At 37.4% G+C, this 17,718-nt stretch overlaps 1 protein-coding gene across 4 annotated transcripts in view; it reads left to right on the top strand.

Moving 5' to 3' along the window:
• Positions 1–17,718, top strand: part of cadpsa (Ca2+-dependent activator protein for secretion a) — a 337,975-nt gene that overhangs the window by 299,215 nt on the left and 21,042 nt on the right. For all 4 annotated transcript variants that reach the window (XM_052017899.1, XM_052017896.1, XM_052017897.1 and 1 more), the window contains one exon: positions 4,957–5,064. In XM_052017899.1, the coding sequence (XP_051873859.1) occupies positions 4,957–5,064 (108 nt within the window). The remainder of the gene's footprint in view (positions 1–4,956; positions 5,065–17,718) is intronic.

Raw genomic sequence — 17,718 nt, 5'->3', positions numbered from 1 at the left:
CTCTATAGAACTCTGGTTAGGCCGCATTTAGAGTATTGCATGCAATTCTGGTCACCCCATTATATGCGTAGCAGTTAGCGTAACGCTTTACAGCGCCAGCAACCCAGATTCAATTCCTGCTGCTGTCTGTGAGGAGTTTGTACATTCTCCCCGTGTCTGCATGGGTTTCCTCCAGGTGCTCCGGTTTCCTCCCACATTCCAAAAAATGTATGGGTTAGGAAGTTGTAGGCATGCTATTTTGGCACTGGAAGCGTGGCAACACTTGCAGGCTGCCCCCAGAGCACTCTATGCAAAAAAGATGCATTTCACTGTGTGTTTCGATGTACATGTGACTAATAAAGATATATTATCTAATCTTATCTTATAGGAAGGATGTCAAGGCTTTAGAGAGCGTGCAGAGGAGGTTTACTAAGATGCTGCCTGGATTAGAGGGCATGTGCTATCAGGAGAGGCTGGACAAACTTTGGCTGTTTTCTCTGGAGCAGCAGAGGCTGAGGGATGATCTGTTGGAGGTGTATAAAATTATGAGGGGCATAGATAGGGTGGACAAGCAATATCTTTTTCCCATTATTGAGCGATCCAATACCAGAGGGCATGCATTTAAGGTGAGGGGGGTAGGTACAGAACAGACGTGAGGGGTACGTTTTTCACTGAGAGAGTGGTGGATACCTGAAATGCATTGCCTGATAGAGTGGTGGAGGCAAACTCATTGGGGGCTTTCAAGAAGGACTTGGATGGGCACATTGAATGAAAGGAAAATAGAGGAATATGGGCATTCTGTAGGCAGGAGGGAATAGCTATGTTGGCACAACATTGTGGGCCAAAGGGCCTGTTCTGTGCTGTACTGTTCTATGTTCTAAGTGCCTTACTGCCTTTGACTCTGACAGTTGGGAGGTGAGGAGTACTATCCTCAAATTTGACTGCCTACAGAAATTCCTCACCATTGTACATTTGCTTCATGCTGGCATGCAAGACTTGATCCTGGCCAGTAGATTCACAATAGTGCCAATCTGATTGCAGACCAATGTCAAGCAATGTCGTTAAACACTTGCTTATACAACAAAGCAGAAGTTTTCAGGATACCTCAGTGGGAGAATGTTCCATCCCAGAGAAACAAACTCAAAAAATCTACACTGATGCTATTGTGCAGTACTGAAGGGGTGCTGCTCTTAAGCAGATTTTCATTTGAGTTGTTAAAATGTGTCCCCATCTGCTCTTTCAGATTGACATAAATGATCACATGGCACTAATTCAGTGATGAGCTGGGAGTTATGTCCAGTATTACAAATATTTAACCCTCAATGAATATTTTAATGTCAAGATTTTTGTCATTATCACTTGTTGTAGGACCTTGTCTTTTTTCTTATATTACAATAGTGCTACATTTCAAAAGTACTTCATTAGCTGTGAAGTGTTTTGAGACACGAAAGACACTATATGAGTGCGGATCTTTACATCAAGAATAGTTTCTCAATATGCATATTACTTATCAGATCATTTATTTATTTCTCTCTTGGAGAAAGCTGCAAGATGGTGCAGTTTGTGGTGGAACTGTGAATCAGTGACAGCAGCTTTGATTTCCACATCAAACAACTCAAACACAGAGAAACCAAAGTTCACGTAAACTTCACAGTGCAATGATGGCAAATGCTGAGAGTTTCCCATCATTACAACTGCAAAATCTGGTACACAAATTTCTGTTGGATTTAAATTTTAAGATTTACACTGTACATTTCAGATTCTAAACCCTTCAACCTTATCGAAAGCATAGCAAATAAACTGGTGGTCCTTAACCGTCCATGCACATTTTGCTTGTGATTTGATTACCATGAACTGGTTGCAGCAATGGAGGTCAATCACTATTCTTCTGAATGGTTCTTCTGTAACATATGATCTGCCTGCTGAAACAGATTCATAGAATCATACAGCACAGAAACAGGTCTTTATCTATATTAATACCATTTACCTGCATTTGGTTCGTAGCCTTCTATGCCTTGCCAATTCAATTGCTCGTCGAGGTGCTTCTTAAACATTGTGGGAGTCTCTGCCTCTATCACCTACACCATTAGCACGTTCCAGATTCCAAGCACTCCTACCTCTCACCTTATACCAATGCCCTCTTGTTATAAACACCCCCACCATGGGAAAAAGATTTTTACTCTCTACTCTGTCTGTTCCCCTCATTACTTTGTATACCTCTATCAGGTCACCCCTCAGCTTTCTCCACTCCAGGGAAAACAAACCCAACCTGTCCAATCTCTCCCATAACTGAAATTCTCCAATCCAGACAACATCTTGGTGAAACGCCTCTGCACGTTCTCCAGCATGTTCATATCTTTCCAGTAGTGTGGGGAACTGCACATAATACTCCAGGTGTGGCCTAACAAGTGTTTTATAACATGACATCCCTGCTCATATATTCTGTCTCATGGCTGATGAAAGCAAGCATCCCACGTGCTTTAGACACCACTCTATTGTGCTTCTACCTTCAGGGATCTATGGACTTGTACCCTAATGTCCCTCTGTTCATCAACACTTCCCAAGTCCCTACCATTTGCTGTGTATGTCCAACCCTTATCTGATCTTCCAAAGTGCATCATTTCTCCTTTGTCAGGATTAAACTTTGCCATTGTCCTGCCCAATTTTCCAGCTGATCAATATCATGTTGTAGCCTAAAGACAATCCTCTCACTCTCTACAATGCCTGTTTTGTGCATTTATTGCTCAGCCCTTCTTCTCTTTGAGAAGGTGTAATGAGCCACCTCCTTGAACTACTGCTATCCTTCTGGGGAAGGTATTCACACATTAACAATGAAGAACGGTGATACATTTCTAAGTCAGGATGGTATTGATTTGGAGGAGATTTTGTAGGTGTTCCCTTGTACTTGCTGCCCTTGTCTTTTAACTTAGTTGAGGTTTTGGGTTTGGCAGATACTGACAAAGTGGTCTTGCTGCGATGTACCTTCCAGTCTGTACAGGCTGCAGATACAGTGCACTAGAAGTGGAAAGTATAAATATTTACAGTGGTGTGTGGGGTGCCAAAATGGGTTGCGTTGTTCTAGTTGGTGTCAAGTTTATCTGGTTGGAGCTGGACTCATTCAAGAAAGTAAGGAGTATTCCATTACAGTCCTGAAGTGCCTTGTAGATGGTAGCAATACTTTTGACAGTCAGGAGGTAAATCGCTCATCTCAGGACACCCAATCTATGACCTCCAAAGTTGCCACTGTTTTTATGTGGTTAGTCTAAATAAGTTTCTATTTGAATACAACTCCAGGATGTCGATAATGGAGGTTTATTAATTATGCTATTACACATTAAGGTGCAGTCATTAGAGTCCCTCTTGTTGATTGTCATTTTCTGGCACTTTAGTGCCATAAATATTACTGCTTTTATTGATTAGCCCATGCCTGATTTGTTAACTAGCTGTTGCAGTATGAAGACATGAACTGGTCCATTATTCAAGTATTTGCAAATGCAATTGAACACTTCATCTTATTATGAAGGAAAGGTTATTGATAATGTAACTGAAGATAACTAAAGCTGGTCAGGCCTAAGGCACTGCCCTGAAGAACTTGTGTGTCAGTCTCTTAGAGCTGAAACGATTGGCTTCCAATCGTTTCAGCTCTAGAAAACTACAAGTATTGTGTGAAATATGACTTCAACCAATGGGGGTGGGGGGAGGGGGTGAAATTCCCATTGAATTAAAAGTTACCAGGTCTCCTTGCTGCCACACTTAATCAAGTGCCTTGATATCTAACATCAGTAACTCAGCTCTTTGGTCCATTTATTTATTTTCTGTCAATGCTGAAATGGAGTCTGGAAGCAAGTAACCCCAGTAGACCCCAAACACAAAGAGTCACAGACCAGGTTATCAGTGAATAAACTCAACTTTGTATCACTAACACGATCTGTGATTTTATTCCTGTTTGAGTAGACCAATGGCTTGACAGTTAGCCAGATTAGCTTTGTCCTGTTTTGATGGATATGATTTACCTAGATACTTTTCCACTTGCTAGTTGGGTGTTCTTGTACTAGACAGCCTTGGATGATGGCCATAATAATTGTTGTACACCCAGCTCTTTCTTGGTATCACTGAGAGTGAATCAAGTCTGAAGGCTGGCTTATAGGATGTTGGACAAGCTAAAGATCTATTTGGCACTTTTACTCAAGGATCTTTTGTCTTTAGTGCTCACATGGTGGGCTTCACTGTTGTTGACTCAGATATTCATGGAGTCTCATTCCTCATGCCACCCTCACCTCCACTGGCTGTTTACCTCTCCACCACCATTCATGACTGAATGTGGCAGGACTGTAGAGTTTGGGGTTTGAGATTGCCTAGCTTTTTTATAGCACACTGCTCTTCAGCATCCAGGTTGACCTACCATATTGGCACTTCAGTTTGGTGTATGGTTGCTGCTGCTATCGTTACTACTTTTCGCATTGAACTGCATTTGGTCCCCTAACTTGAAGGTAATGTAGAGTGAGGAATATACCTTGCATTGATCCAAAAAGTAATAGAATGTGGACTAGGACTACTTGGACCATAAACTATTGGGAATACATCATTTACAATTACGCTTAATTTATAGTAAAAGGTGTAAAAATAAGAGAAATAGATATGATAGGTATATATTTACAAAGAGAAAAGAGATTGGATAAAGCATGTCAAAAGAATGTTTTTTGTAATTTAGAAATAATTATAGAGATTCTGATTTCTTTGAGATTAAATAGCTGAATACAGCTTTGTGTCAATTTAAGTCATTATAGCATTAAAATGTCTTTGCTTTAGCAATATGCCAACTAGCATCAGAATCCTCATTTGCATTTCGACAAACTTCATACAGTTCGGCTAGTGCGGGAACACTTACTTTTAGAATTCATTGATGAGCTTAACACTTAATTTTTTTTAAAAAGCCAGTCATCTCATGTGATGTTATATTTCTCTTTTTCTTACCAGAAACCTGGAATGGATTTGGCAGATGCTTACGTGACCTTTGTGCGCCAGAGTCAGGATATCCTGCGTGACAAGGTCAATGAGGAGATGTATATAGAAAGGTTATTTGATGTAAGTAAATGCCTTCTCCTCCTTGCTGGTCAGGGAGGAGACTATCCAAAATGTGACAATACGAAAGAAAGAGGGATAAGTCACATTTTGAGAGAAATTCAGTGGCTGTTCAGATCTTTTCTGTTCCTCTGACTCAGGCTCCTCTCTACCTCTCTCTGTTCTGACTCTGCACTGTAGTCTACCATATATGTTGCATCAGCTCCTGGTCTGTCTGCATGTGACTTCTGTCACAGTGCCTTCTTATGAGCAGGTTTTGTTAGCTCATGTCTATGAGCAACTTTTATAAGAAATGGAACAGTATTCTTTCCAGTCCATACAGGATCTAAAAAATTAGCTGCTGCCTTTATTCTCTCTGAAACTGTTAGGTATACATTTTTGTTCTTCAATAACATAAAATACAATAGTGGAATGGAATGGAAACTAAATATTCTCATAAACCCTCATTGTAGAAACTATCAGGCAGTAAATGTCAACATATAACATATAAACTGTGGCTACGTTTATTATTTGCTGTGAACTACTTTCAACCACATTTATTAACAAGATTTGTTGCATTCATGCATTTAGTTAGAATAGGTGTGGAGTATTTAGTTTTGTCCTTTGTACTGCTTGGTACAGCAATGCTTTCTTTCATTTTGTATTTGCAACGTGTACATAGATTTTGTTTTTTGTTTTATAACCCATTTCTATTGCTACTCTTTTTTAGGGCTGATATATTTGGTGAGGTTTTAACAAAGTGTAGATTTAAAGAAAATCATTTCATAAGAGGACTTTCTATCAAAGTATTGTGTTGTATTTTTAAGATTGTTTACAAAAATGTTTAAATTATTTCAGTTTCTGTTTCAAGTGGCATTGTTTTGTAAAAATATTTAATTGAGGGCTTTGTATTGTAGTGGTGCGTCATTCCGTTATCTTGCTCATGCTTTCATAAGGTTCTGTCAATTGTCTTGTTTCTGTTGACAAAATTCCTTCCTTTCCTTCATTCTTTTCTAATTGCTTTCCATCTCTTCCCTTTCATCCATTTTCCAATAATTAAAATGAAACTTATCTCTCACATCCAGTGTTTTGTCACATTGTATCAAGTGGCACGATTTTCAGTCAAATAATCTTGCTGTGTACATCTACTATCATGGCCCATATCTACAAGATTGTTTCATACATGCATAAAGCACGTTAGGAGCTCTCAATGCTCTATGCATGGATGTCTAACAGGAAACTTAAAGGTTGTAAGAAATGGGGAAAATATCATCCATTTGGTAGACATTGAAGACATGATGAAACCAACCAAATGACTCACTTTCTATGACCATTGGAGTATGGAAATTGCCAGTTTTGGTGTTGAGTTCAACTGATAGCCAAAGAGTTCAATGATGAGTCAATTGCTATGTTGGCTGATTCTGTCTAATGTCTAGACAATATGTCATTTTCTTCAATTGTGTTGCAATAAACTTCCTGAATGCATCTTTTAAAATTTTTACTTTATTCTGACCATTCCCTGCACCCCGTTAAGACCCTGCCATTGCCAGTTGCCAGCCAGCTGGATGGTCTTCAGTCACATATCTATCTATCACTTCCACTATCGGCACAGCAACGTTTCTGTCTGACAAAGGATAAGCTTCTGAAGAGCAGGGCTAGTCCTTATCAGCTTATGATCCTACAGAGGAGCAATGATGTGTATGAGAACAGGTAAAACTCAAAAGAAAGGAATAATGTTTGAGAGTTAAATGTTTATTCTTTAATTGAGCAAACAAAAACCTGCTGGAAGAACTCAGGACTGACACAGGGTCACAACGCGAAATGTTGACCATCCCTTTGCCTCCACAGATGCTGCTTGATCCACTGAGTTCTTCCAGCAGTTTTTTTTTGCTCCAGATCCAGTATTGCAGTTTCTTATGTCTCCCTACTCTTCAAATGAGTTGAGACATCTTTTTCAGAGGCTTTCAGTCTTTCTGTATTGCACCTTACAGCTACGACATTCCCATGCTTTTATCTTAAACTTCAGAAATGCCTGGGCCACTAGCATTACTGCAGCCAGGGTGGTTGCTACCCTGATATCTCAGTAAATGTGCTGCTGGAACAAAACAAAAGTAAGTAATTTTGTCTAAAACCAGCAAATAATGCTAAATAATGGCAAATTTATGTAGATTTTTAATGCTAAAGTAGCATTAGCATTTATATGTTGCCAGTCATCTATTCTGTTTAAGCTCACATTTGAAGCATGTTAAATATGCTAATAGGTCATCTTTGTGCAACATTTTGATGCACTGTGCTTTGCAACCACCTTAACGAAAATAACATCCTCCATTGTCAGAAAATTAAATTAAGTAATCAGTTACGAGCAATTTCTGAAGGGTTGAAGACACTGAGCTGTATTTGTTGATTAAACATTTTCTTCAAAGAATTTCTCTTTGAAAGTGGTATCTCAACAATTGTGGAAAACTGAAAAAAATAAAATCTTACACCTCTTTAATTGGGAGCAAAGCTAAAGGAAGTATCTTTATTGTTTTCTTGTACTGTAACTAGAGTTCAATTCTTCAATAATATAAGAATATGCAAGCACAATCATAATACTATACAATTCTTCTTAAAGTATAAATGTGTGTTAAGTGGCGACTGTTAATGACTTTTTTTTCTAGCTTACATTGTATATCAGAACACTATAGAAAGTAAATGGTTGGCACATCTAATTCCTGCAGATACCTCGAGAATTTAAGAAACATCAGCTGGTTTCAGGTTATGAATTGAATTGTTCTTACATAAATCTTGCTATGTTCCTAGTTAAGTGAAATTATGAAAAACATACAATTGCAATATATTACACAAAGACCTAAGTGAGTCCAGATGCATTCTATCATTTTGAACTAAATTTAAGAAATTTAATTTATTTGGGATCAGTGACTTAAATTGAGTTCCTTATCATAATACAAGAAAAATACTTTATTTGTGAATAAACTGTGACACTCTGAAGGAGATAACTGAACTAGCTCCAGTTACACTGAGCTGAAATAAACCGGTTAGGAATTGTGACCAAATTTTGGAAACATAATGTAATTACTGGAATCTACCTCTTTTTCCCTTTATTTGGTCTTTCTGTTCTCCATTCACTTCCACCACCAGGGTTTAGTTTTTTTTATTTACCTTCTTTATTTTCCATGTTTTAAAATGTCATGTACTTGAAAATGTTTGAGGTAATCCTCTGAGAACTTGAATTTTAATTTGGTATTCATAAATTCTTTTAATCATGCCACTACTTTTTATATAAATTTACATGTACAAAAGTGATCCCTCAGCATGCAATGTTACATTATTGTATACAATTTTGCTGCACTAGGCTGTTCAGATATCTGTGCTTTCAGGAGATTATGTAGATTCTAATATTACTTTCCATGTTCTTTATTTTAATCTCCTTTAGGAAGGAAATTAGGTGACTAAGTCAACTTTGGAATACTGTTGTACCTCAATTTCTCTCTATCATTGTATTCAGAGTCATAGAAATCACTTTAATGCATAGCAATTTGCTTTAGAAATAGGACAGTTGTTTCATTTGTTTTAGAAAACAGCAGGCAGTATTAAACACATTGTTCAATTGCACCATAGATATTTGTACATATCCATTCCTCCTAAAAAGTATTTTGTACAAAGACATAGATAATAATAGGAGTTCAATTGAACCTATCAACAACATACACCTTTAATCTCCCTTGTCTATTCTGTTTGGGGTAACTCAATCTGAAATTGGAGATGTAAATCCATCCAGAGTTTTGGAAGAAGAATTTAAGTGACTGTCTGTATTCATGTGCAAGTTTAACACTGACTGGCTAGGCATGCAGGGATTTTCAGGCATGCAAATACAGTGGGATAATTTTAGCCTTCCCTTCAAATGGTAGACATGCTGGTTTGGTTTGGTGTCAATTTTGTGCCTCACCTGATTTTACTCACATTGATGTAAGCATTTGAATACTTAAGCAGATAGGGTCCTAATCCAACCACTGGTCTGCTGATTAGAAAGTACTTTGGATTGGAATGGAGAAGCAGCTCGAATAAAATCTCTTCAAGCCAAGGAGCATAATGCTGTGTTTCCATCCAGAGCTAGTAACAAGAAACAGATACCAAAATAATTTAATTGAAAATGACAGAATAGTGATATTTCTATTATTGAAAACCTTATAGTGGTGTAAGCTTCACTAAAAAGCACTAAACCCCAGAATCTCTAATATTTACGCACAAGCAGTGAACTAATTAAAAATATTTTAGTACTCTTTTTCTTAAACTGTTACCAGAATTTGTCACTTCCCTCTTCTAGAATAACTTAACATTGCGACAAACATGAAGTATTTAACTTAGCTAAAGATTACACTTTGAAAGAGCTTCCATCTTGTAATGATTTTGATAATAATAGCTGTAAAATATGACTTATGATTGTGTTTGACAGTATTTCAGTTTAGTGTGCAGTTTATTGGATGAAAAATAACCTAAGTGGGAAGAGACATACAGTATGGCACAATTACAACTGTAAAGACTGTAAGTACGACAATTTTGTTAAATAATTATGTTAAGGGATCGGACTATACTTGGAATTTGAGTTACAACTTTCAATTTGTGTTCCAGTTACAGAATATTATATCTTCAGTGTGATTTGCCTTGTACTTTTATTCGTTTTGAATTGCATAAGTGCAAAATGATGCAGATCTCTTTTGCTTCAAAAATCTTTTCATTTTATGATTTGTGGCAAACTCCTCAAAATACAATGGTCTGAAATCTTAGCAATAGTCACTGAATTAAGATTGTATTAACTTTTCCATTGATGCAGCATAATTTAACACAATGAAGCCTGTGACAGCTGAAGATGTAATTGTTCTTATCATGCCCTTTCACAAGCTTTAGTTGTGCGGAAACAACTAATTTGTATGTTCATATTATATGACTGAGATAACCAGTAAAATACAAACAATTGCTACAATTTATCTGGAAGTAATTTGTGATGTGCTTTAGGATATGTCATCTATGGACTGGTTTCAAAAAGGATGATATATGTGAGACAGTTAAATAATGGCTTCTAAAGTTTATTCATGTCAATATTCCATTAAATGTATTGCTCTGACTAATAGAACATTTGATAGAACTTTGACAAAGGTAGGTGCAAGGGATTTTATCCCCCCCCAAAAATATGCTTTATTGATAAATGTGCAAACATAATTTAGTATCTTTGTATATCTTCCACTGTGAATGTTAACTATCATTCCATTTACATAGAAGATTTACATTATAATCATAAGGTCAAATTTTCTTCCCCATTATTTCCACGAGCCATGTCTGATACTTTGTACATAGGGTCCATCAGTGCCATAGCAGAGGGTCCCTACACTGTGGTCTTTGCCATAGAGTTTCTGTGGTATCTGCACCAGGTTTCAATGTGCCCCAAAGCACCTAGTCCTGGACCATGAAACTCACCAGTCTGTAATATTTGGCTGCGGACAGTGCCTTACACTGGAAGATCAACGAGTTTTGGGCAGATGAGAGAGAACATTTGTCTGAGTTGACAAATGTACAGCTACAATTGGTCTTTGTGTCAGTGTTTGTCCTTAGGAATAATCCAAATACCACAGAACCTTGTGTTAGTTGGCCATAAAGGATGAACTTCAACAAAGACCATAGAACTCCTTTCCATATCTTCTTGACAATTTGGCATTCCAGAAAGAGGTAGATGATAGTCTCATCCACAACAGAGCCATCTCAAGGTGCTGCAACTCTGCCTGTGCATGAAGGATCTGTCAGAGGACCCTTCTCATCACTAGACAAGAAAGATCTTGGTGCTTGTTTGAAAATTCTGGTAATGCAGTATTCCTCCAAATGATTGACAGTTCACTTGGAGAGCCATCTGACAGAATCCACCATCTTCTTTTCCACAAGGCTGTTTTGTGTAGAGTACTCCCTGATTGACTTCTGATCAAAGGTGTTCTTCGACACATACTTTTCTACAAGGGGGTAGGTAGTTCTGTATGGTCCTACTGAATGGAATATTCTGCAACAATGTTGGCAAATCCATCCTTTGCATCACCACGGACCCATAGAACTTCAGCATGTAATAGTAGCCGGTATTTGCATACCCAGGGTCTACATACAGCCTGTACAGCCATGCAAAAAGGTAGCCCTCAGGATGAGGGTCAATTGGCTATATTATTTATCCTTTCTCTAGAAATTCATGCACCGTGTCTCCGTGGACAGATTCAGTTTTGATCTCTATAAAATGTAAGAGGATCCAACACATAATGACTAGGTTCTTTCCTGTAACAGAAAGGGAGCACCTCTCGCAAGGTGTGCATTAATTTGGTAGTATACCCCACCTGGTTCTTGTATATGTCCAACTTTTCCAAACCACCTTCCTAGCACCTTCAGCTAATCAGATCCAATAGTGAAGGGATCCAATCAGTCAGACCACTTGCCGGAGAATGTGGCCTCACTATTACTGTTATTCGCCCTGACCTCTGATACTAAGGTCACAGATTCTCATCGGTCTGCAGACCAATAATGGGATCTGAGGAGGTGGTGACTTTATCCAGTGGGGTTAAAGGAACAGATAGCACAGGAAGGGATGTGACACCAGAGTAGTCGAAACTGATTTTCTTTCCCTGATTCATCGGACTACTAATAACATCACAGTGTCCCAATTTGCATTACTGAGGCTCCTGCTGAGTTGACCAGGTGTATTGACCAACGAACAAAAGGAGTTGATTGGGAAAATGCAGCCGAGGTTATGAAGATTTCAATTATGTTGTTTGTCCTATTTTTCCTAGGAGAGCTCATTAAAATGAAATACTTGTTTACAACTGAATCATGCTTTTCTGATATAGTTAAACTAGAGTCCAGTACTTTCTGAAAAAATATAGCTGAGTAAACAGCAGTTAGCAAAGATTCAGGTAGAAGCAGTTGCATTTAAATTGCTAATGTTGAAGATAATTGTTAATGATGGATTTGAAGATGTAGTTGATATTATTTTGCTGATTGGATATTAAGAAAGCTTTTAACACAGTTCCATATTAGTGATTAAGAGTAAGTGAAGACCAAAGACTGATCCATGGAAAGTAAATCACTTGGAAACACCATTAGGCACTATCTTAAAGACCAGAAAGAAATTTAATTAATTGTAAGCTACTAGTCTAATGTTAGACTCTTTATAAATGTAAATCCGTATCTGCAATTTGTTTTTAGATTTACATAGAACATAACAGCACAATACAGGCCCTTCAGGCCTCGATGTTGTGCTGACGTTTTAACCTCTAAGATCGATCTAATCCTTCCCTCCCACATAGTCACATGAATGATAGAAAAATGGAAGGCTATCTAAGAGTCTCTTAAATGTCCCTAATGTATCTGCCCCCACAACCTCCCACACACCCACCACTCGCTGTGCAAGAAAAACTTACCTCTGACATCCCCCTTATACCTTCCTCCAATCCTTTGGATACAACTTAATTTGCTACACTTAAAGTTTCTTCTTTAGTTTGTAATTTCATCATATGTTTTATTTTTGTAATTCAGTTAACCCAATTTGTAAACTTAAATGTGTTCCTGTCTCCTTATCACATGGGTTCCTTTTCCACAGCCTGCCCTATCTATTTAATCCTCCTCTTTGACACCTCTCTACTCCTCCTACTTTGGTACCGTTCCATGAACATTCACTCAGGTTCCACCCCTTACTTATTAAACCAGTTCTGCTCTTCCCACCAATACTGCCTGTACAATTACACATTTTATCCCAAATAACTCGTTAGGCTGCTGCTACAGTGAAATGAGTGAGCCATTCTTATTTGCCTGCAACTCAGAGTATAAAAGAGACAGCGGGCAACTTTACAGATTGTCCCTGCTCAATGAATAGAACAGCGATAGGATGTCCAGAACATACTTGGTCCTTTAATAGGTCTGGACATATATCCATGTGCCAATTCTTTAAAGTGAACGACCACTCCAAAATTAGTTTGGTGAAAAGAATCCAACTCAAACAAAATAATTCTCCATCTCACTTGGCCACAGATACAACTTTAAGATTGGGAATAGTCCAGGAAATGGAATAATTATCTGCCTACAAATACTGTCCTTCAAATCATCTGCATCAACAAATGCTGCAGTTTCAGCACCAATCCTCATAAATCCATTGATTGCTAGAGAAATCATGCCTAGCTATGAGTATATGTACATTGTTTTTGAACCCATAGCTCTATCAGCACATTTAAACTTTAAATGTGGTTTTCTTTATTGCTTCAAGGCTGCAATACAGACAAGCTTTGGTATAAGCAACTCTTAAACATAAAAGAGAATGATGAGTTGGTTGAATAAAGATATGCGAGCATCAGTGCCCTTTAGTCAGTAACAATACACTAAATACTGTATAGAATGCTCTAGCTTAATAGCCTTTCGTGAAGATATGCCTTTATTAGTTCACTGTGATAGGATCCTATGCAATGTTTAATTGCAATTGCCTAGTTGTACTATAGCTTTTAAACTCCATTTTAATGCACACATTTACAGTATTTGGCAGTCCTATACTATTTGTACCACCTCAATGCACTGATGTGATGAAATTATCTGTGTGGATGGCATGCAAAACAAAGTTTTTCCACTGTACCTCGGTACACGTGACAATAATAAACCAATTTACTAGTCAGGTGGCTAACACAATGGAGCACTGTTCCAAACCAGCCAAAGTTACAAGTAATTTCATGGGGTTTGAGATATCTACTAACACCCTGAGCTGGCTACCTTTATTCAAGACTTGAGTAGGTGAGGAACCCAGCAGAAGATTAATACTGGGTAGGAAAAACATTATGTAATATATCACTGGAACAAGCATTAGATGGAATGACAGTTTTGAAAAGATAAGTAACACTTGCTCTCATTTGAAGTGCTGGCTTTAAATTGTCACCATGGATTATAGATTTTCGCATTAGACACTTCTAATGCAAAGATACAGATCTTCACATTAGTTCTACTTTACCCCAATAATTTGCTCCTGCTTTCGAAAACTTGCTTTTTTTTTGGTTTTGGTCAAATTTATATATTCTAAAATCTGCCAGATGTTATCTGTTAATGATGGTGATGGTCACTCCATAATAAATTATTTAATGTAACAATTACTTAAATATATGGTCATGTGGTTGATGCTTATTGTATCATCTCTAGCTACAGAACAAAATCTTTAAAGATGAAGCCCATTCATGTTTGTGGGAGAAAAATAAAATAAGAAAAATGCAAAGAAATGTGAAGTACTCAAAAGAATAAGATTGGCCCCTTAGGAAAATTAATTTGTTTTATATTTTCTCTTATTTTCATCTAATAGTTTGTAACTATTCCAAAATAAAATTAGAACTTTATGAATATATATTATTGACTTTTGTTAGAACCTAAAACTGCAAACTTTACAGAAAGGCCAAATGGACTGCAGTGTCCTATTCTGCAGGATTCCAATCAATGTCATTTACAACATAAACAGTAAAGAAACATGTTGCACTGCACAAACTGTGTGAATGGGCTACATTTTCTTCAATGTAATTATACTCAGTTTATTTTAATAATGAGTCATAAACCATAGACAACAGTGCTGCATAAGTTTTGATTGTATTTTACTTCTTGTTCCATATTTAGATTTTTTAAAAAAACACACACTTTTGATTTTGGAAACCACACAAAACAATATTATGTTAAAAGGCACATTTTAGGCAGAGTTCATGAATTTTCATTTCATAAGGAATCGTTTATCACTGTGCTATGTACAAGCAAAAGGAAATATTAGAACATATTGTGGTAAGGCTTTACCGAACAGTGATTTAAATGGGTCAGATCATATTATAAAGATTTTAAAGTTATTGAGGTAATACAAAAATTAATTTCTTTTTGCTTCATGTAGTCACAGTAGAACAGCCTGTGTAGAGATAAGGATCTAAACAGCTGTGCTAAGCTGTGGCTCATCTGCTTAAATCTAGCAGCCCTCCTTGATTACAGATCAAAAGCCATCTCTTCAGCTTTCATCAGATTCACTGCTATGATCTGCAAGATAGTTTTCTTGCAGGCAAGATGCCAGTTTGCAACAGACAGATTCTCAAACTTGACTGGAGATGATACGTGGATTAGATAGGTCAATTATATACTTAATCTGTCTTTGGGGGATTAGATGGTCATTGATTTTGTCCCTGCATATGCCTTGACCTTAACAGTTACCAGATATTGCCAGTCCCATTGGTTCAGTAAGCGCTTAATCACAGCGTGATTAGATGCATTGCCAAAGTGTTAAGAACTGAAAAATAATATCAATATGCACCCACGAGACAGAAATACAGTTTTACAGCATTACATTTATTGACCTCTAATGCATATGAATGAAGTCATCAATTTTTTTTTAATGGTAACTTTTTTTTGGCCCACCCTTCTAATTTTTAGACTTCTTAAGGCAATTCATGTTGGAGAGCATTCCGTCTGCATGAACACCCACTGGGACCACATTTACAGACTTTTTGATTACAACATACATCACTGCCGAGCCCGGTGTTGCTTCTCTAGGTCCTTGTAAGATTCTTTTTAATTTCTGAAAGGCAAATTCTTAACAGCTCATGATTCTTCATTCAATACAGACGCACAAAATCAAGATCACATAGTTATCCATTAATACCACTGAATGTCCATATAAATGTTCCTGCATTCCAGAATTATGTAACTGTGAAGTGATTTTCAATGTGATGATACCATACAAGTATTGCTTGCTACTTTTGAAACACACTTATATCGACATTTAATAATGCTAAACAAACAAACATTTGTATTTTACTTAAAAAATGAAAGTTAAGGAGGTAAAATATTGCATTCTTAAGTCCCACTCCAGGGACAAGCATCAGATTAATTCTGAAAACCATTATTGAGGAAAGGCTGTACTGTTGGATATACCATCTTTCAAAGAAGATGTAATATTGAACCCTGAGGTGCCCTTTTAGGTGATTGTGAAAGATTATATGACATTATTTTGAGGAAGTCCATTGGAGTAATTGCCAGTGTCATAATCAATATTTATCTCCCATTCAAATTATTTGATCATTCTCATGTTACTGTATTGGGAAGCCTGCTTTAAGCATATTACGTGTCATTTCCCCTACACTACAACAATGGCTACATAGCAAATATTTCTTCATTAACTGTAAAACATTTTGGGATGAGGTTGGGATAGACACAAATTCCACAGTATTTTTGTGTATCAATATAAAATAAATAAAGGTTTTATTTTTAATCATAATAAAGTGCTAGATAAATGCAAGTATTACCTCTCTAAATTGAAACACACAGGGCTTCTGTCTTGTTTCTCCTGTGGTCAGTAGTTCTGATGGCATATAAACATTCTCACAAAAGTCAATCCCAGCCTTGCTGAATTATCAGAACTCATTCAGCAACAGATACCCCCTTTGTCACCCATTTCCATTGCTGGACACCACCTGGAGTCCAACAGCAGAGCCCGGTCTTGATGGGATTTAACTGCATCACACAGGGGAAATTGCATTTCCAATGCTACTAATTTAAACTGGGTTTCTCAGCCTATGGCATTGGATAGGAAGCCTATTTATTAATGATAATCTGTTTTAACAAACTTTACTATTTTAATTACTTCTGCCAATTTTAATATAATTAAATACTTTTAAACTGTTCAATTCCTTGACCGATTTGACAGGACACACAGCTCTGCCCCTAGCGTTGCTTTCTGTCGAAGCCTGTCATGGGGATTCTAGGGGTGGGGCCTCAGCAATATACTGGCGGAGGCCGACTAACCACCCAGCCCCGGAATTGGAGGACCAGTGAGATCAGTGGTCTCTCCAGCCAGACCAAGTGTGTTTACTGAGTAGGTCCAGGAAGATCTAATCCATTATCAAAGCCAGTATAAAAGACAGTATAAATTGTGGAACTCAAGAAGTCAATATATTGCAATAAAACATGAATATTTGACATCTCACATATTTTGTAAAACAATACTCTGGCCTTCACAGAGCTTTCCCACATGGAGATTCTGATAATGTATCTACAACAACTCCAAACATCAAAACAAGTGTTGTGTTCATACGAGCTTAGGTATAATAGTGGCTCATTTTCATAGAGTTCCTTCCAACATCTGTTGTAACTTCAGCAGAACAGTCACAAAAACCACAGAAAAGGCTAGGTGAAAAAAAATCATTTGCTTTTTGCCCAGTGGTAAAAGTTAAGTTCACTGCCAATCTCCCACCCACCTGTCCCTTTGTAGTTCTCTCTCTGTTTCACTCCTCTTCATCTCCTCTCTCTGTCCTTGCTCTTCAATAATCCTTTTCTTCACTACTTTCCTTTCATTCCTTTTTTTAGATGGGAAGTATGGTGTGGTGGGTGTTATTTTCTCACAGGACATAACTCTCCAACTTTAGCTCCGCACCAAGATTCTAAAATACACTCTGGCTTTCACATTCAAAGGAGGATAAATTTGTATTCGGCACCAACAATTAACACAACGTGTGGCACACCCTGCATGATTTCACCCCATATGTCTTCTTCCTTCACCTCCATTGCAAAGAGAACTCATAATGAGTTTTTCTTCTATAACCAAACTTTAACTTACTCACGCCTCAAGAATCTAATTAAATAGCACTTAACAGTAGC

The sequence above is a fragment of the Pristis pectinata genome, chromosome 6 (assembly GCF_009764475.1).
Source record: "Pristis pectinata isolate sPriPec2 chromosome 6, sPriPec2.1.pri, whole genome shotgun sequence".
In the NCBI taxonomy this organism is placed as follows: Eukaryota; Metazoa; Chordata; class Chondrichthyes; order Rhinopristiformes; family Pristidae; genus Pristis; species Pristis pectinata.
Note: the sequence above shows the minus strand (reverse complement) of the source record. Positions and strands in the feature narration are given on the sequence as shown.